This window comes from Dendrobates tinctorius, unplaced genomic scaffold (assembly GCF_039654945.1).
Source record: "Dendrobates tinctorius isolate UK_male_01 unplaced genomic scaffold, ASM3965494v1 ptg000060l, whole genome shotgun sequence".
NCBI lineage: Eukaryota > Metazoa > Chordata > Amphibia > Anura > Dendrobatidae > Dendrobates > Dendrobates tinctorius.
The window spans coordinates 22,925,093-22,946,948 of record NW_027361728.1 but is presented as its reverse complement, the minus strand read 5'-3'; the positions used below and the strand labels follow the sequence as shown (position 1 = coordinate 22,946,948).

Here is a 21,856-nt window from a genome sequence, read left to right as displayed (position 1 = left end):
TGGAAGAGGTTTTCATCCAGGATATCTCTGTACTTGACCGCCTTCATATTTTCTTCAATTGCAACCAGTTGCCCTATCCCTGCAGCTGAAAAACACTCCCATAGCATGATGCTGTCACCATCATGTTTCACTGTTGGGATTGTATTGGGCAGGTAATGAGCAGTGCCTAGTTTTCTCCACACATACCGCTTAGAATTATCACCAGAAAGTTCTATCCTCTTCTCATCAGACCAGGGAATCTTATTTCTCATAGTCTGGAAGTCCTTCATGTGTTTTTTTTTTTTTTAGCACACTCTATACGGGCTTTCATATGTCTTGCACTGAGGAGAGGCTTACGTCGGGCCACTCTGCCATAAAGGCCCGACTGGTGGAGGGATGCAGTGATAGTTGACTTTGTGGAACTTTCTCCCATCTCCCTACTGCATCTATGGAACTCAGCCACAGAGATCTTGGGGTTCTTCTTTACCTCTCCCACCAAGGCTCTTCTCCCACGATTGCTCAGTTTGGCTGGATGGTCAGGTCTAGGAAGACTTCTGGTGGTCTCAAACTTCTTCCATTCAAAGATTATGGAGGCTACTGTGCTCTTAGGAACCTTGAGTATGGCAAAAATTATTTTGTAACCTTGGCCAGATCTGTGCCTTGCCACAATTCTGTCTGAGCTCCTTAGCCAGTTCCTTTGACCTCATGATTCTCATTTGGTCTGACATGCACTGTGAGCTGTGAGATCTTAGACAGGTGTGCGCCTTTAAAAATCAAGTCATATCAGTTTAATTAAACACAGCTGGACTCCAATGAAGGAGTAGAACCATCTCAAGGATGATCACAAGGAAATGGACAGCATGTGACTTAAATATGAGTGTGTGAGCAAAGGGTCTGAATACTTATGACCAAGTTTTATTTCAGTTTTTCTTTCTTAATAAGGCTGGTTTCACATTTGCGTTTTTTAGCGCTGGAAAAAAACGCATATGTGCGCATGCGTTTTTTCCCCTATATTTAACATGGGTGCGCATACCTGCGAGCTTGTAAGCGCATGTATGCGATTTTCATGCGCTGCGTTTTTTTGGGGTGTGCGTTTGTATTTTCCAGACGCAGCATGTTGCATTTTTTGGCCCTGCAAAAAAGCGCATGCGCACATATGCGCACGTTTTGCGCTAAAAATGGCCATTATAGCCTATGGATGCGCATATGTGCGCACTGGCATGCTCATGTATGCGTTTTTTTGCATATGCGTTTTTTTTTTTAACCATGGAATTTAGGGGTTTGGGTTAGAGTTAGGGTTAGTTAAGGGGGTTTAGGGTTAGGGTTAGGGTCAGGGTCAGGGTTAGGGTTGGGGTTTGGGTCAGGGTTAGGGTTAAGTATGGTTTGGTTAAGGGTTAGGGTCAGGGTTAGGGTCAGGATTAGGGTTAAGTATGGTTTGGTTAAGGGTTAGGGTCAGGGTTAGGGTTAGGGTTAGGGTTAGGGTTAGGGTCAGGGTTAGGGTTAGGGTTAGGGTTAGGGTCAGGGTTAGGGTTAAGTATGGTTTTGTTAAGGGTTAGGGTCAGGGTTAGGGTCAGGATTAGGGTTAAGTATGGTTTGGTTAAGGGTTAGGGTCAGGGTTAGGGTTAGGGTTAGGGTCAGGGTTAGGGTTAAGTATGGTTTTGTTAAGGGTTAGGGTCAGGGTTAGGGTCAGGATAAGGGTTAAGTATGGTTTTGTTAAGGGTTAGGGTCAGGGTTAGGGTCAGGGTTAGGGTTAGGGTTAGGGTTAGTTAGGGTTTAGGGTTTGGGTTAGGGTTAAGTATGGTTTTGTTAAGGGTTAGGGTCAGGGTTAGGGTTAGGGTTAGGGTCAGGGTTAGGGTTAGGGTTAGGGTTAGTTAGGGTTTGGGGTTTGGGTTAGGGTTAAGTATGATTTGGTTAAGGGTTAGGGTCAGGGTTAGGGTTAAGTATGGTTTTGTTAAGGGTTAGGGTCAGGGTTAGGGTCAGGGTTAGGGTTAGGGTTAGGGTCAGGGTTAGGGTTAGGGTTAGGGTTAGTTAGGGTTTAGGGTTTGGGTTAGGGTTAAGTATGATTTGGTTAAGGGTTAGGGTCAGGGTTAGGGTTAGGGTTAGGGTCAGGGTTAGGGTTAGGGTTAGGGTCAGGGTTAGGGTTAGTAAAGTCATGGTTTGGGTTAGTGTGAGGGGCCACCTAATGTTGGAAAAAAACGCAAACGCGGTAAAAACGCACTAAAAACGCATACAAACGCATAAAAACGCTGCGTTTTTTTCATGCATGCTCATAAAAATGCTTGAAAAAAACGCAGTATTTGTATGCTTTTGTATGCGTTTTTTCAATGCGTTTTTTTGCGGGAAAAACGCGCTGCAAAAAAAAGCAAGTGTGAAACTAGCCTAAATTTGCAAAAATTTCTACTTTTCAGTTTTTTTTCAGTCAAGATGGGGTGCAGAGTGTACATTAATGAGAAAAAAAATTAATTTTTGAATTTACCAAATGGCTGCAATGAAACAAAGAGAGAAACATTTAAAGGGGTCTGAATACTTTCCGTACCCACTGTAAATCTGTAAGGTCACGTTCACATGTTCAGTATTTGGTCAGTATTTTACATCAGTATTTATAAGCCAAAACCAGGAGTGCATGATAAATACAGAAGTGGTGACATGTTTCTATTCTACAGGGTGGACCATGTATATGGATACACCTAAATAAAATAAGGAATAGTTGGTAATATCAACTTCCTGTTTGTGACACATTAGTATATGGAAGGGGAAAACTTTTCAAGATGGGTGGTGACCATGGTGGCCATTTTGAAGTTGGTCATTTTGGATCCAACTTAATAAATGGCCCACCCAGGTCTATCCATACAAATGGCCCACCCTGTACATTTCCTCTGATTGTTCCATTCCTGGTTTTGGCTTACACATACTAATATACAATACTAAAATACTGGCCAAATACTGAATGTGGCCTCAAAAACGCGCCTATCTGTCATCTAGCTAATGAGTTTTGGAGCAGCTTAAGTGCCCCTGAAGTCTGGCATTGGGGGAAAAGGGGATGGAGCATGTTAAATTTCAATATTCCCATTCCTTTGTTCCAAGAAAGATAAATGGTGACAGAAGTGTGTAACAGCAGTTTATTACCCTTAATCCACTGAAGTAAACATACACGACTGACTGATCCGTGCTTCGATGTTTGTAGAGGAATCCTAGGATACATAGCTGCCAGCCGAGTTCCTGGACACAGGGGCAGACCTACCGCCCGTGCAGACCGTGCATTGCACTGGGGCCCCGGGGGAGAGGGGGCCCCTCCAGCCTCCAGCACCGCATGGCTAATTATATCAAAATTCAAATTAGCCATGTGTAGTGCAATGAGGAGAGCAGCGCTGCGGGAGGAAAAGGGGCCCCTGTGAGGCAGGGGGGCCCGGCTGCCCCCAGCGCCGGCTCCACCCCCTGCTCCCTGCATTGAAGGAGGCAATGATGGAGCCTGGAGGAGAGAGCGTCAGCTGACGCTCCCTCTCCCATCATTCCCCGCTTTGCCTCTGACACAGCGGGGGCGCGATGACGTCATCGCGCTCTCACTGTGTACCAGGCAGTGCATGAGAGGAGACAGCAGCCGGGAGCAATGCAGGCATGAGGAGAAGGTGAGGAGTGTGTTGTTTTTTTTTTTTAATTAAGTGTGAGTACAGGACTATGGGGCCATGCTGGGGGGGCTATATACCATGCTGGGGGGCTATATACCATGCTGGGATGTATTATACCATGCTGGGGGGCTATATACCATGCTGGGCTGTGGGGCCATGCTGGGGGGGCTATATGCCATGCTGGGCTGTATTATACCATACTGGGGGTTGCTATATACCATGCTGGGCTGTATCATACCATGCTGAGGGGGTTATATACCATGCTCGGCTGTATCATACCATGCTGGGGGGGCTATATACCATGCTGGACTGTGGGACCATGCTGGGGGGGCTGTATACCATGCTGGGGGGGCTATATACCATGCTGGGGGCTATATACCATGCTGGGCTGTATTATACCATGCTGGGGGGCTATATACCATGCTGGGCTGTATCATACCGTGCTGGGGGGGCTATGTACCATGCTGGGGGCCTATATACCATGCTGGGCTGTATTATACCAAGCAGGGGGGCTATATACCATGCTGGGCTGTATTATACCATGCTGGGGGGGCTATATACCGTGCTGGGCTGTATTATACCATGCTGGGGGGCTATATACCATGCTGGGCTGTATCATACCGTGCTGGGGGGGCTATGTACCATGCTGGGGGCCTATATACCATGCTGGGGGGGCTATATACCATGCTGGGCTGTATTATACAATGCTGGGGGGGCTATATACCATGCTGGGCTGTATTATACCATGCTGGGGGGGCTTTATACCATGCTGGGCTGTATTATACCATGCTGGGGGGGCTTTATACCATGCTGGGCTGTATTATACTATGCTGGGGGGCTATATACCATGCTGGGCTGTATTATACCATACTGGGGGGGCTATATACCATGCTGGGCTGTATTATACCATGCTGGGCTGTATTATACCATGCTGGGCTGTATTATACCATTCTTGGGGGGCTATATACCATGCTGGGCTGTATTATACCATGGTGGGCTATATACCATAGTGGGCTGTATGCCATGGTGGGCTGGGCTATATACCATGTGGTTCTGGGCTATATACTATGTGGCTGTGTTATATATCATGGGAGGTATATTTTACATTATATTCTATAAGGGGAGGCTGTGTTATATAATATGGGGGGGGCTACATTATATTCTATGGGGAGGTGGGCTGTATTATATTCTATTTGTGGCTACATTATATTCTATAGGGGGGCTGTATTATATTTATTATATTCTATGGGGGCTGCATTATACCATATGAGGAGGGCTACACTGTATTCTATGGAGGGGCTACATTATACTATATAAGGGGCTGCATTATATCCTATGAGGGGGTTGCCATATATTCTATGGAGGGGCTGCATTATACTATATGGGGGGGGACTGCATTATATTCTATGGGGGGGTTACATTATGTTCTATACAGATATTATATCCAGCCCTGCATAGACTCAATATTAGATAACAACCAATAACAAACAACTTTGCTGCCCTATGAAGGGCTGGGGGGGCCCGAAAAATTTCTTGCACAGAGGCCCACTACAGTCTGTGTCCGCCCCCTGCCTGGACAAGCTATTTTATCATTTATCTCTTATTATGCTTTCTTGGCATGTTTTTATTAAAATGGCTAAAGTTTTGTGGGTATTAATATTTATTATGGGTACTAAAGTGATGAAGCTCATAAGTGCCGTTGGCACTGATCAATACAGATGTGTGCAGTATAAAACCTTGTTCTGTGTAATTGTTATTATAGAACGCACATACTGAATATTCCATTAAAACTACGTTGCCTTTTTTGATTTATGTAGACTGGCCATAAATTACAGGATACTATATAAACCAGGCTTAAAGGTCATACATAATAATATCTGCTCACACTGTAATCCCAGGAGGAATGCCAGGTGGCAGTGCAATGGTTAAAGTAGAGTAGGATTACTGTAACAATGCAGAAAGATCAATTCTATAAATGCACATTAAGAAAATGCACGAACCCTCAAAGCAGTGATCCTGAAGAATGCCTGAATATCACATTACTGCATTATGGAAAGGGAAAAAACAGCACACATGGCATGGCTCATTGCTGGCCGCTTGCTCAGGCACGTTCATCTTTTTCATGATTACTTTTTCCTTATTCAACTATAGAAAGACATTAAAAAAGATACCAATTGTGCATTCATAACGATAAAAGAATAACAATATTGCGCCTATATTCCATTTTAACAATCTAGTACATTTTAGATGGCATCACTAAATCTTCAAATTATTCCATGCATTGTCTAGCCAATATATAGCATTGGACCTGTTTATAAAACAGCCATTTTCCTGTGCCCCATGTGTATATGATAAAAAGAACAGTGCTATTTCATTTAGATTGACTCATAATGAAACACTGGCCCCCTCATATAATACTTTTTTTTAAATTTAATTAAAGATGTAGTTTCTATCTGACATTTAACTAAAATTCTAGATAGAAACTCTTATAGAAGTCCTAATTCCAGTTTAACAATTTCAGGGACTCAGACTAAGGCTGGGGAGAATAAGAATTTCAAAGCTTGTGTTTGATAAAAAAAATCTCCCAAAAACTCTGGGGTGTCAGTTTAATTTATAACCTTCATGCATTTCGATGTTTCACAACATAATAAGTAAAAACACTCCCTGTATCCATCCAGCTTCAACAAGTCTTTATTTCAATAAGTTGGGCTAGGGTCACATGACTGATATTCATTGATAAGAGAAAATCAGTCCGGTTATGCTAATACCACTTGGATCAGTCTCTGATCAGAGTATGATCAGAGTGTGATCAGATTCTCTCAGACATGGAGAAAATAAAGCTTCTCCATCTTCTACACGCAGGGTGTCCATGAACATCGGACAATTATTTTCCACGGACCCACAGACATGAGTAGCTGAGTGCCATGTAATTATCGGCGGCAACTCATGCATGCTGCAATTTTTTTTTTTTTTCCTTGGACTGAATCAGTTGGAAGAAAAACATCGAACATGTGCATAACCTCATTGAATGCGGTCAGATGACAGGCCAATCAGCTGCTAAATGATATAAACCAAGGAGGGCTGGACAGAGACCGAACACTGAATAAATATTCATGATCTGTCATTTGTATTTGATTCAAACTGTTAGAATGATTTGATTAAATGTGTTTTCCAACGAGCAAAAGTTAATTTTAATCAGACCGTGTTCCTGTCCGGTCAGACTCAGCCATTACACAGTACACAGCTCAAGCACATTTATAAGATTATCTTACCACTAGAACATTTTATTTAAACACATCCAATTGTGGAACTTATTATTATTCCAAGATCTATTGATTAAAATTATCCTTTGTTTGTGGGAAAACCTCTTTAAAGAATGAAAGTAACTCTTTAATAGTTTAACATTGTCATTTTTAAAATTAAACAGCTATTCTAGTGCAGACATTTATTGGATATCCATTCACTTTTATGGAAGTTGTGAAAACAGCCAGGTGTCAAGCTCCATAGGTGTCTGATTAGCCAATACCCCTTTAAGGATAATATAATGTTGAATACAGGACTTTAAGTATACAGATAATTTCATTTGGGCTCAAATCTGTGTTAGCTGCTTTCAAGGTGAGTAGTTAAGTAAGGACAGACCAATTGGCTAAGGTTGGAGCTTTTGGGTAAGGATGGAGCTGTTGGGCAAGGGCAGAGCTGTTGGGTAAGGACAGACAGCTGTTGGGCAAGGATGGAGCTGTTGGGCAAGGATGGAGCTGTTTGGCAAGGATGGAGCTGTTGGGCAAGGATGGAGCTGTTGGGCAAGGACGGAGCTGTTGGGTAAGGATGAAGTTGTTGAGTAAGGATAGAGATGATGGGTAAGGACGGTGATGATGAGTAAGGACGGAGCTCTTGGGTAAGATGGAGCTGTTGGGTAAGGATGGTGATATTGGGTAAGGACGGAGCAGTTGGGTAAGGGCGGTGATGTTGAGTAAGGATGGATCTGTTGGGTAAGAACGGTGATATTGGGTAAGGACAGAGCTCTTGGGTAAAGAAGGTGATGTTGAGTAAGTATGGAGCTGTTGGGGAAGGATGGTGTTACTGGGTAAGGACGGAGCTGTTGGGTAAGGACGGAGCTGTTGGGTAAGGACAGTAATGTTAGGTAAGGATGAAGCTGTTGGGTAAGGACAGTAATGATGGGTAAGAACAGAGCTTTTGGGTAAGAACGGAGCTGTTGGGTAAGGACAGTAATGTTGGGTAAGGATGGAGCTGTTGGGTAAGGATGGAGCTGTTGGGTGCTTCTCCAGTGTAGTCTAACTACTCTTGACTGGCAAACTATGGTGATGGGTTACAGCACAGGGTGATTATGAGTACCAGCCTGGCAAAATAACACTCCACCTGCTACAATATATCCTGAAACAGCATGTGAGGGTTGTAATTGCTTTTAACAGAATGCAAAGCCATATTGTAAGTGGTTTTAGTTTTCAGATTAATCATGCTATTATATTGAATGAAGAGGCATAAAAAAAGAACAGGAAGAAGAGGGAAACACAGTACAAGGAGTACAATAATAACTAGCCATGTACAATTATTGCATATCTAATCAAGTACTGAGGACTAAAAATACATCTGTGGAACATGATCTTAAAGTAGAAGATACTCAGTATGTGTTTCTTGTGGCTTTGATAATCAATATTTGAGTCTACATTTCAGGGTTGGCTCATTAGATTAGAGCTTATTGATTACAAGATAAGCCCCCATTCTTTCCTGAATTCAGAGACATGGACAAGTCTTAAAAGAACATGACAACTATTGTCCCCAAGTCACCAGCATGTTACATAAGGTCAAACTTAGAGCTTATGTTCACATGAAGCCTCTGTCACAGATTCGACATAAAATACCCGTCGAAATAGTGCAGTGTGGAGCTTTACTTTATCCGGTAAAATGCAGGACACCATGATAAAAGATAATAAACATCCCATTACAGTAGATGGGATGGCAGCAGGACACGTCCTTTAATTTTGTTGTTCTGATCTTTTGACAGAGAAGGGCAATATAATTAGGAAACATAGGTGTGAATAGGGTCTAAACCATTACAAAAGTAAGCACTATTTTACATTGATAACTATGCTAAAACTGATGGCTGATTGTATATTTGCTCACACATCTAAATGGAGCACTGCGCCAGACATATAAGCCATATAATACAAACCGTTTACTGTTGACCTCAGGTATAGGAGCACAATTCCAATTTTGGTGCAGCTACATGTGCGGCAATACAATATACACATTACAGCTAATGGGGTGTATACTGAGGATCTTGTCTCAGGAAATTTGCAATTTTCATCCCAGTGATCAGCTGGACATGTAGCAAAGTTCAAGTTGTCATTTAAGCACTTTTGCTACATAAAGGAACCAACCCAACACTTTTCAACTTCGATAGTATTATATGTCGTATCTATGTCTATCCTACATTGATTTGACCCCTATAACTTATATTATGAAATATTACCTAGACGAAAAGAATTCTCAGAAAGTCTGACCTGATAGGGGATACAATTTACTAATGGCAACAGGTCCAACTTCTGTCTCAGTTAGAAGTCACTTGGACAATTACTTGTATTTTTTATAAGGCGCTGCCTGTGTATTACAACGCTAAAATGTGGATGTTTATTCCTCTGCAGCAGACAGGAATATACAAGGATGCAACTTTTAGACCAAGTTTCTGTATCTTCAGTTGTTTTTCATTTTATGATAACAGTTTTAATCATTTCCTTTCCGGTTGCCTTGAAAGTGATTCCATTACTATAATAGGTGTTCGAGGAATTATAAAACTTCCCTGCCCTTCATGTTCAGGTTGGGATAGTTGATTCAGAGGAAATATTATTTATTCCTGCTGATTCCAACGGGTCAGGACATCTTAACAGGGAACCATAGTGCAGGCATAGCTTGTCCATAGACTGTAGATTGCTGCATGTGCACACATAAGTCAGCGGCGGCCCCCCAATAGATTCTAAAGTCATATCATAGACCCTCTAATGGAATCAGTATTATTTCTATGAATCCATACAGCATGCATACATGGAGGTATATTGATACCATTACTTCTGCGCGGCATTACTGCTTTTATTTCACATGTGATAATAACCACTAAATACAACATGCAAGGTATAATAAATTCAAGGCAAAACTTGCTCCATGGCCAAACATCTGCGCATCTTTAAGAAGACGCGGGAAACATCCCAAAGAGAGAAAATGACAAAATATAGAAAATTAAATCCTTCTTTTCTACAATCACGGATATTTTTAATATAAATATTACACTAATATATTGGACTGAAAGAAAACAAAAATTTACACTATAAATACAAAAAATAGTAATACTAATATGTGCGCTATTTGGCAACGATATGGATAACTAAGGTCGTTCTCATTAACAATAATCACAGATAATAACTGGAGCTGAGATTGTGAACTCGCAGGGTTAACACAATAATAGGAATAGTCGTTCCAGCAGTATTAATCTAGCCCTATCTCTGATATAACACCCTGCATGTGATATTGGACTATAAAGTATAAAGCTGGGAGCTCTGACATAGCACATTTGCTTGTACAGTGTATATATCATTTTTTTTCAGTGATATCATTCTGTTCCATACTGATTAGGACATTAAGGTGAGCGGTAAATGCCATCTGGCCAGGTTTTCCTGGCATGCTTACAATCTAGGGTATGTCCCTCCCTTGTGAGGCTTGGATTTCTAGAAGGTGGTGTGATTCAAGGTTACAGGGAGCAGGCAGCAGCCACAATTCCAGGACTTTGCATTTTAAAATAGCCACTCTCATTTCCCAAAGAAAAAAAAAATCAATAATCTCACTTAAATTCTTCCCTGGGAGATGAAACGCTTTGTAAATAATGTATGCCATGCAGAAATTAGACAAAAGTCCTGTTAGTCTGGCACAAAGTACTTCAGGATGACATGTCCTAGCACAGGAGCTGCAGTCCCAGGACCACCCAAGGTGGGTGAAGCCTGAGGTGCATTTGTCCTTCAGCTGACATACACTGGGCCATGTGTATACATGTGTACATGACAGCCAGCCCAGGCTATTCATCTTCTATGGACAGTTACAAGGCAGAACCCTCCAAATTCACCCCAGCATCTAACTTTATTTTTAGGAGTTGTCCCTGGGAGCCCTCATCCATAGTGCTTGGGGTGACTTCCCACACCTGCTGCACACAGCATGATCTGCTCTTACCTGGATGTGTCCCTGGTACATTGTGTTGCAGGGCCCCTGGAGAAGGTCGGGGGATGAGGCGCCTGTGGGTGCAGAGACAGAGCAGGTCCTGGATCGCAGTCCTGGGAGCTGTCCCTCCCGACCTGGTGCTGAAGTCAGCGCAGATGCAGCAGAGATCTCTGACGAGCACAACTCTGGGCAGAAACTCTCCTCCTCTATGGAACTCTTTGTCGCTTTCTGTTCTCCTCGTTCATCTTTCTGATGCCTGGATCCTCCCCAGGGATCACAGTGGCACCTCCTCCTGGTACTCTGTGCCCACTGCAGGACTCATGACACCGAAATACTACCTAGGACTCATCGGAGAGGATCTCTGTGCTGGTCTCCTCCATGACATCAGCAGGACCTCCCCCTGGGCTCAGCCAGAACAGAGGACTCCTCTGTCACCTTCTCCCACCTCTGGACCAGGATCCTGTTACACAGAGGAAATCCTCAGGGTGAATGATGGCTAAATATACACCCAGGATCCCTGCAGATGAGGAAGATGCTGCTGCCAGTGCTTGATCACCAAGGGGAAATGTCTCACTACAATAAGTGCTGTGCGCTGACACAGACTCATTCTGCTGCCTCTAATGCCCCATTATATGGGATTGCATAGTGCTGGCATCATACTGGCAGCCTTCAGCAGTCTGGCTGCACAGGAGCTGGGCTTTGTCAGCCGCCTTAATCACACCATCATGTCTGGATGCACCAGGCTGTCGCTGCTGTCTGGGATTATGGAAAGTTTCCAGGCGGAGGCAGCAGTAATAAAATATATTAATGTACAAATGCAGCAGAAATGGTCTCTCCTGCCAACAAAGCCCATTAAAAACTTATGTCCTAATCCTTGTGCCACAGTGGGGACAGGTGGTCATGTAGGAAGATGGCCATACTGCCCACGTTCCCCCTTGAAGGACACGGGTATTGTTGTAATCTATATTGTCAGCTGTGATATGCATTCTTCATATATATGCCTACAGTAGGGAGCATTAGAGTTAATGTTTGGGACTTGACCAGATTGGGGGGGGATAAGGTGAAAGAACAAGACACCTAGCATTATGTCCCCTGAGTCTGTAACTCAGAGAGGTAATGGGCCAGGACAGGACAGAGAATATGAGTCCAAGAAAATGCCCTGAGCAGGAGTTCCAAGGCGTCGGTAGCAGATAAGCTAAGGAACTGAGACTGTGTGTTACAATGGCCCATATTGTAAAGGAGATGTTCATAAAGTTGTGTACCCGCTGCCAACTGTACATAATTCCCACAACTGACTTCAGTAAGACTGTGATCTCCCTCATTGAAGTCCTCAACATCTGGTCATGGCCAACTAAAGTCATCAATGACATGTGGCCTGCAAGGGCATAACGCCCCTATAGCACAAGTCCACACACCATCATGTAACGTGCCGGGGCGCAGGAGATGAATACCTCGCTCACGGCTACCGCTCCACGCCACGTTACCACCATATTCAGTATGTAGTCATTCAGCTCTATGTCAGGAGATGCAGCTGAATCTGCAATGCTGCTTGATATAAGGCATTGTAAAAACTTCTATGGACCCTGCCTGACATACAAGAACAGTGCCTGCTAAATTGATGCTTGCAATATAATTCTGTATGAGGTTTGTAGTGGGTCCTTTTAACCCCTTAACAACCAGAGGTATTTTTGGTTTTGCATTTTCATTTTTTGCTCCCCTTCTTCCCAGAGCCATAACTTTTTAACTTTTTGGTCAAAATGGCCATAAAAAAAGCTTGTTTCTTGCAGGATGAGTTGTAATTTTGAACCACACCATTGGTTTTACCGTGCCATGTACTCGAAATCGGGAAAAAATTCCAAGTGTGGTGAAATTGCAAAAAAAAGTGCAATCCCGCACTTGTTTTTTGGGTTTTCTTTTCACCATGTTCAGTAAATGCTAAAACTAACCTGCCATTATTATACTCCAGGTCATTACAAATTCACAGACACCAAACATGCACCTTTTTCCGATACCCGTAACGTCTCCATTTTTTCTGATCTCAGGTTGGGTGAGGACTTATTTTTTGCACGCTGAGCTGACCTTTTTAATGGTATGGTACAATTCTGGTGCAGATATGAGCTTCAGATCGCCCGTTATTGCATTTTAATGCAATGTAGCGGCGACCAAAAAAAACTTAATTCTGTCGTTTTGACTTTTTTCTCGTTACTCTGTTTAGTGATCAGGTTAATTCTTTTTTTTATATTGCTAGATCAGTCTGAATGCGGCTATACCAAATATGTGTATGTTTGATTTTTTTTTTATTGCTTTATTTTGAATGGGGCAAAAGGGGGGTAATTTGAACTTTTATATATTTTTTAATTTTGAATATTTTTTAAAACATTTTTCTTTACTTTTTGCATGTTTCAATAGCCTCCATGGGAGACTAGAAGCTGCACTTGTCCGATCGGCTCTGCTACATACAGGTGATGATCAGATCACCTGTATGTAGCAGAATTACTAACTTGTTATCAGCGCCGACCACCAGATGGCACTCATAGCAATCTGGCAGTGACAACCATAGAGGTTTGCTGGAGACCTCTGGTTGTCATGCCAACCCATCGGTGATCCGCAATCTTGTGACAGGGGTAACTGATTTCCTGTGCGCTTGCTGGAAGCGAGAGTTAAATCCGCTGTCAGAGTTTGACAGCGGCGGTGTCATGATCCAGGTTGGATTATGACAGATTATTGCACAAGTAACCTTTTTTTCTTTCCTTAAGCTGTGTGCTTAAAGGTGGTTTTGCCCCCAGTGGCCATTAGGGTCATTGCACAGTGGTATCTTTTGTTCTAGTTTGCCCCCGGTGGTGGCTAGCGTTATTACACGGGAATCACTAGCAGGTGTTTTTGCTCTGGCTCTTACCTATAAAAGAGTGTCAGGTGTGTTCACTCATGGTGGGTGATAGTGGTGTTTTCCAACCATCCTTGGTGAAGGAAGGAGCTAGAGAGAGTTCCTGGCAGCTCAGTCAGAATCCTGGAGTGGCAGCTATGGTTTCAGTGAGGAGTTCTTGCAAAGCTTGGTGGAGTGGCAGCTATGGTGTCAGCGAGGAGTTCTTGCAAAGCTTGGTGGAGTGGCAGCTATGGTGAAAGCTGCACTCAGATGCTGGACTCTGTTGCTGGAAGAGAGCTGCACTCAGATGCTGGACTATGTTGCTGGAAAGCTGCACTCAGATGCTGGACTCTGTTGCTGGAAAGTTGCACTCAGATGCTGGACTCTGTTGCTGGAAAGCTGCACTCGGATGCTGGACTCTGTTGCTGGAAAGCTGCACTTGGATGCTGGACTCTGTTGCTGGAAAGCTGCACTCAGATGCAGGACTCTGTTGCTGGAAAGCTGCACTCAGGTGTTGGATCCGGTTGGAGGAAAAGATGCACTCAGGTGTCGGACTCTGCTGCTTGGAGCATTAGCAACAGAGCAAAGCTAAGTGGTGTTTCCCTGTTTGTCACTTTCCTCAATGTGTGTTTTAGTGCAGTGGTGGGATTAGTTTCTGCACCATCCACTTCACTAGTAAAGGGATTGGTTCAGGGCGAGCTAGGGATTTCAGGTATCCTGATCGGCGCCCGGTGCAGAACCGGCCTAGGGATTGTTAGGAGTGTAGAGACACTGACTCAGGGGGAGTGCAGGAGGTCTCCCCGTCCCCGTTCCCTATCGCAGGGCCACCATTGTAATGGTTTTCCTGGTTTTCCCCTTTATTCTGAAATTCGCCCTGCTGGAGGCGGTGTATTCAGACATACATGTACTACTGAAATTCGCCTGCTGGAGGCGGTGTATCCGGCTGCATGTTCTATTATTTAAATTCGCCCTGCTGGAGGCGGTGTGTCCAGTCACACGTGACCATGACAGGCGGTTAACAGCCGCGGGTGGATCGCGATTCCACCCTCGGCTGTTAGCGGCACTTGTCAGCTGTTCAAAACCTAGACTACAAGCAAGAAACAAAAAAATAAAAAATACGTCCATTCTTGAGAACAGAGAGACTTTTTGACAAGTAAATTGCAAAGTTTCTTATTTTTCCAAGTATTTTGCAATTTTAACCATTTATGATGATGACAATTTCCCTTTTGGATAATGCTAATAGTTCCAGATATGACATGTGATTGAGTCAGAAAGTGAATGTGGTATTTATTTTACTGTGGTTTTAGTAATAGGCCAAAACAGTGATAAAGCCCTGTAGTAGTAACTTCATTCGCTCTGGAGCAGCATGCGATTACAATGTTAGGGTAGGTGTGCAATGGTTAATCCTCCATCAAAAAACAAATGCTTGTAATCCGCATGATGACGGAGAATGGATTATCTGATGACTTTAACCCTCATTCATTTTTTTTTGCACTTGCGTTTGTATGACAAATCCAGGAGTGGAACTTACATACACATATTGATGCAAAAATACATGAATGAGGCCATATTATGAGGTCATATTCAAAGTAGGGGTGAAATGTGACTCAACATTTTTTTTTCTGTGGGAAGAGGGTTAACAGTCCGCAATCCGCATGGAGGCAATGGGAATTCCCAGCAAGAAGTCAAAGCTATGTTATTAGTGTTCCCTGTAAGCTGTGCACCCTGTGAGGGAAAGAGTTAAAACAACACCCGAATGAGGTCAGCACTAGAGATGAGTGAATATGTTCAGGTTCCCTCTTATTTGGCAAGCTATAGCGCTTGCTGAATAAGCTACAGCGGGAACCCGGCTTCCTGGATCGTGCCGGCTGATCAGCTGATCAGTGCCGCAGCTGTATGTGTCGCGGCTGTGTCACTGTCACAGCACATGCATAGAGAGCCGAACACACAGGCTCTCCATGCATGTGCTGTGACTATCACACAGCTGCGGCGGTGATCAGTTGATCAGCCGCTGCGATCCAGGAAACCTTGTTCCAGATGCAGCTTATTCAGAAAGCGCTATAGCTTGCCGAATATGAGGGAACCTGAACATATTCGCTCATCTCTAGTCAGCACGCCCAATAATAGGCTGATTTTATAGCTAGCTGAAATTTTTCAGCCACATGGCTTACATAGGTGAAACCCACTGAAACCATGTAGCTGCATGGATGAAAACTGCAATGTAAAACCATGGTAAAATCAGGAGCCAGGTACTCAGCTTTAGGGCACCAAACATTATGGGAACTGACTGCAAGATGTTGAGATTTCACCCATATATCATTTCCAGAGTGAGCCACTTATGAAGAACAGACTTTATAGAAACACTAACAATTATGAATGATATTGATGATGATGATGATGATATAATGGACTTTCTAGGAAAAGGTAACATGTTCAAATAATCATTAGACTGCGGAAAAGTGCTGTAAAGTATTCAAAGAATTGGAAGGAACTTGCTTTTAGGGTGCGGTCAGACGTCTACAGATTCTCTTGTGCGAAAGAATCGGGCTGAGTGTGAGTCGAGTGTCATCTGATTTTCCCACATGAGAGAACTGGAGCATAGTTTTGGAGAAGACAGAGAACTTAATTTCTCCTTCTTCACCATTGAGTCAGTGGATGTCAGATTGCACTCAGATGACATCCGAGTGCAGTCCGATGTTTACACGCACCCATAGACTTGCATGGGTGCGCGTGATTCAAATTCCGGAGCCTGTGTACAGCAATTTTTTTCTCTAGTGCTGCTGTGACTTTTTGTTCATAGCAAATCAACGTGAGAAAAAAATTGCAGATCTAAACTGTCCCATAGTATAACGTTGGACCAAGTGCTATCTGATAAAGCATCTGACAGCACTTGGCTGAGTCGGCCATGTTATATGGCAAGTGTGATTGAGCCCTTACTAGATCTCTTTGTATAGATACAAATAGGAAAAAGGTAATACACACCACGCATTTGTTCTTCCTGCTGAAGTTTTTTTTTTTTTTTTTTTAGGTGAAGCTGCTTAAACATTTTTATTTGTTTCTGAAGCGTCTTCGCTGGCAGCTTTGCTGTTGTTTTTTGTGGCACTGAGGTTTTTTTGTTCTGTATTTAATACTATGGGGCAAGTGGCTTCCTAGAGGTCTGTAGAAAGGGCATGGTATTTTTTTTAATAGCTTCACAGTGTCCAAACCCTGAAGAAGTTAAAAGAAGCACGAGCCTGAATATGTGCACAGCAATGTTGTTTTTACATTGATGTACAATATGTTCATTTTTCGCAGCAATTTTGCAGCAGGATTCCAGGTGAAGTGCAACTAAAAAAGTGTGCACATACCAAAACCACACCGCATTTTGGTTTGGATCTTATGGCTTTTTTTGACAAAGATTTTCCTAACTTTTTTATGCAAAAACTCAGTGGCAAAATGTTTTTTTTCCAAATAAACAGGAAAAAATTACTCCTTATGGTGGTAGGAGGGGTGTTGGTTGAGTTTTTCTTTCAATTTTAAGTCCACACTGTCATGATCCAGGCTGGATCTGACAAGTTAAATGGACAAAGTGAACTTTTTTCCTTTGGCTTGGTGCCAAAGTGGGTTGATTACCCCCCCGGTGGCCATTAGAATTATTACACGTGGTGTCGTTCATTCTAAGTTGCTCCAGTGGTGGTGAGCGGTAGTGCACTTTAGTTTCTTTGGTTTAATGTGCACTTAATTACAAATCAGGTGTTAGGCTCTATAAAAGAGAGTCAGGTGTGTTCAATCATTGTTGGTGATATTGATTGTGTGTTCATTTGGCAAGTAAGCCTGGGGTGAGGAAGGAGCTGAACATGAGTCCTGCGCAGCCCAGCCAGAGGGGACGAGTGGCAGCTATGTGGTCTGCAAGAAGGGCTGGCATGGCATGGTGGAGTCACAGTTTATGGTGTCGGCAGGAAGTGCTTGCATGGCTTGGTGGAGTGGCGACTATGGAGAGAGTTGCACTCAGCATGCGGGACTTGGTTGCTGAGAACTGGACTCAAGCATGCTTGGCTTTTTGGGCAGAAGCTGAACTCATCTTTGGGACTCTGTTACTGGACTTCTGCAATTGGTGGTGGACTCTGCTCCAAGGCTGCACTATAGTGAAGAATCCAGTTATGGTGATGGATCCGGGTGGAGGAGAAGATGCACACAGGTGGTGGGCTCTGTTGCTAGGAGCGTACGCAACAGAGCAAAGCTAAGTGGTGTTTCCCCTGTTTTGTCATCTTTCCTCATGTGTGTTTTAGTGAAGTGGTGGGATTAGTTTCCGCACCGACCAATTCCCTAGTGAGGGTTTAGGTCAGGGCGAGCTAGGGTTTTTAGGTTCCTGTGCGCGCCCGATGCGGAACCGGCATAGGGAACGTTAGGAGTGCAGGGACACTGGCTCAGGGGAGCTCAGGAGGTCTCCACTTCCCTATTCCCTATCACAGGGCCCACCATTGTTAATGTTTCCCAGGTTTCCCTTATTGTTTAAATTCGCCTTACTGGAGGCGGGGTTTCCAGAATTGTATATACGTGTAATGTCTAAATTCGCCAGTTGGAGGCGGTGTATCCAGCTGCACATGTTTATTATTTAAATTTACCCCACTGGAGGCGGTGTATCCAGGGTCACGTGTGTCATATGGGTTCGCCTTGCGGTACTCGCTGCGTCCAGACACACGTGACCGTGACATTATCACCAACCTTACTTTTTTTTCTGGTGAGCCTTGGTCATGTGGAGACCTGTGAGTAATTGCTGCCGAGACTCACTGAGGTGAGAGAGGAGTGGCATGGTGTGTTAGCGCCGCTGCAGCAGTAGTTATCAGGGTCTGGGGCCTCTGTTCAGACAACCAGGAAATCAAAATGGCGTTCTGGCAAAAAGCCCCTAGAGTCGCTGCTGGGGAACGGGACTTGTTCATACTGGCGGATGCACCCAGACAGGTGGGTGGAGTTGGTGATCCCCATGGTGCTGTCTGGGGTTCCCCAAGGTGAAGGGGTACGTCCCTGTAGTGAGCAGACTGGTGTATAGTCCGCGGGGCTCACACCAAATCTTCAATACCACCGAAGAAGCCACCCCTCCTGGTCGTGTGGAGGCAACCAGCGAGTGTATATTTCGCCTCCATATCCCTGCGGCGCTGGCAAAAAGCCCCCTAGAGTCACTGCTGGGGAGCGGGACTTGTTCATACAGGTGGACGTAACCAGACAGGTGGGTGGAGTTGGTGATCCCCATGGTTCTGTCTGGGGTTCCCCGATGTGAAGGGGTACGTCCCTGTAGTGAGCAGACTGGTGTTATAGTCCGTGGGGCTCACACCAAATCTTCTATACCACCGAAGAAGCCGCCGCCTCCTGGTTGTGTGGAGGCGACCAGCGAGTGAATATTTCCTCCATATTCCTGTCCCCTTCTCCTCCAGGTCTGAGCGGCAGGTGTGCTGCGGGGGAGTAGGGACAAATCTCAACCCTCGCCATTAACCCACCCTGGGAGGCGCAGACCTCATGGTGAAAGGGTTGGAGGGTGGTGTCCCGTGGTGAATAATGGGGGTGTGAGTGTTGTGGCACAGGGGGACGCCTCTGTTGTCGAGTTCAGAATGAGTTCACCAAAATATGACAAACGAATGTGTGGCAATAAACGTTCAGGTCCGGACCTGTGTGTGAACGAGCATGTATGGGTGGCCACCAAAAACATCTTGTGGAAGTGTGTTGTGGAGTCTGATCAGCTCGTAGCAAACATACACATACATAAACTCATTCCCCAGGTCGGCACTGTGGAGATGAGTGGTGCCTCCAGAACATACATTGCCAATACCAGCGGTGCGTTTGTCATTAACCTGAAGTGTCAGGTAGTGGTGGGGTGAACTCAGGATCTGGGCGTCCCTGCTGTAGGTGTTTCCCTTATGAGGAGTGGTCTTGAGGGTCCAGAGGCCCCTCATTAAGGAGGGGGTACTGTCATGATCCAGGCTGGATCTGACAAGTTAAATGGACAAATTGAACTTTTTTTCCTTTGGCTTCGTGCCAAAGTGGGTTGATTGCTCCCGGTGGCCATTAGAATTATTACACGTGGTGTCGTTCATTCTAAGTTGCCCCGGTGGTGGTGAGCGGTAGTGCACTTTAGTTTCTTTGGTTTAATGTGCACTTAATTACAAATCAGGTGTTAGGCTCTATAAAAGAGAGTCAGGTGTGTTCAATCACTGTTGGTGATATTGATTGTATGTTCATTTGGCAAGTAAGCCTGGGGTGAGGAAGGAGCTGAACATGAGTCCTGCGCAGCCCAGCCAGAGGGGACGAGTGGCAGCTATGTGGTCTGCAAGAAGGGCTGGCATGGCGTGGTGGAGTCACAGTTTATGGTGTCAGCAGGAGGTGCTTGCATGGCTTGGTGGAGTGGCGACTATGGAGAGAGTTGCACTCAGCATGCGGGACTTGGTTGCTGAGAGCTGGACTCAAGCATGCTTGACTTTTTGGGCAGGAGCTGAACTCATCTTTGGGACTCTGTTACTGGACTTCTGCAATTGGTGGTGGACTCTGCTCCAAGGCTGCACTATGGTGAAGGATCCAGTTATGGTGATGGATCCGGGTGGAGAAGATGCACGCAGGTGGTGGGCTCTGTTGCTAGGAGCGTACGCAACAGAGCAAAGCTAAGTGGTGTTTCCCCTGTTTTGTCATCTTTCCTCATGTGTGTTTTAGTGCAGTGGTGGGATTAGTTTCCACACCGACCAATTCCCTAGTGAGGGTTTAGGTCAGGGCGAGCTAGGGTTTTTAGGTTCCTGTGCACGCCCGGTGCGGAACCAGCATAGGGAAAGTTAGGAGTGCAGGGACACTGGCTCAGGGGAGCTCAGGAGGTCTCCACTTCCCTATTCCCTATCACAGGGCCCACCATTGTTAATGTTTCCCAGGTTTCCCTTATTGTTTAAATTCGCCTTGCTGGAGGCGGGGTTTCCAGACTTGTATATATGTGTAATGTCTAAATTCGCCAGTTGGAGGCGGTGTTTCCAGCTGCACGTGTTTATTATTTAAATTCGCCCCACTGGAGGCGGTGTATCCAGGGTCACGTGTGTCATATGGGTTCACCTTGCGGTACTCGCTGCTTCCAGACACACGTGACCGTGACACACACCATAGGAAAACAAAAGCGTGGCATCTTTTCTGGAATTACAGTGGCCAGCAAAAGTATTCACTCCCCTTGGCTTTTTATCTATATTGTTACAGCACAACCTGTGTTTAAATATTTTTGTAATCTGAATTGGGATGCATCAGCATTAAATATTGTATATACTCAAGTATAAGCCGACCCAAGTATAAGCCGAGGCACCTAATTTTGCCACGGAAAATGGGGTAAGTTTATTGACTTGAGTACTAGTCGGGTATGCATTGTCCCCTCATCCCTGTCCTGCTATGTGTGGCTCCCCCATCCTGTCCTGCTATGTGTGGCTCCCACTGTTGTATGCATGGCTCACAACCCTCCAACCCCCCAGCATGGCCCACAACCCCCCAGCATGGTTCACAACCACCGCATGGCTCACAACCCCCCAGCATGGTTCACAACCCCTACATGGCTCATAACCCCCCAGCATGGTTCACAACCCACCAGCATGGCTCACAACCTCATCATAGCTCACAACCCCCAGCATGGCTCAGAACCCCTCATAAACACAATCCCCCAGCATGGCTCAGAACCCCCAGCATGCCACACAACTTCATCATAGCTCACAACCCCAGCATGGCTTACCACCGCCTCATAGCTCACACACCCCCAGCATGGCACACACACCCACAGCATGGCTCACAACTCCCTCATAGCTCACAACCCCCCCAGCATGGCTCACAACCCCCCCAGCATGGCTCACAACCCCCCCAGCATGGCTCACACCCCCGTCCTACTCACCCGCATCCCTGCAATGCATCTCTGTCCCGTGCTGGCAGCTCTTCCTTGTTCCTGTGCTCAGCGGTCATATGGTACCGCTCATTAAGGTAATGAATATGGGCTCCATGCCTATGGAGACTCGTGCATATTCATTACCTTAATGAGTGGTGCCATGTGACCACTGTACACAGGAAGAAGCTGCCAGCGCAGGGACAGAGATGCAAGGGACGGAGATGCAGCAACGGAGAGTGAGTATAGATGTCTTCTGGAAGTTCCCTCCCCCGCTGGCTTTCTGGACAATGACTTGTGTAT

At 45.0% G+C, this 21,856-nt stretch overlaps 1 protein-coding gene across 4 annotated transcripts in view; it reads right to left on the bottom strand.

The window, feature by feature from the left end:
- Positions 1-11,475, bottom strand: part of PEX5L (peroxisomal biogenesis factor 5 like) — a 509,080-nt gene extending 497,605 nt beyond the window's left edge. For 3 of the 4 annotated variants that reach the window (XM_073578776.1, XM_073578777.1, XM_073578780.1), the window contains exon 1: positions 10,839-11,474. In XM_073578776.1, the coding sequence (XP_073434877.1) occupies positions 10,839-10,859 (21 nt within the window). In that variant the 5' untranslated portion in view covers positions 10,860-11,474. Of the gene's footprint in view, positions 1-10,838 lie in introns of all 4 variants that reach the window. The other variant, XM_073578778.1, reaches the window with a different exon arrangement.
- Positions 11,476-21,856: the final 10,381 nt, after the last annotated feature.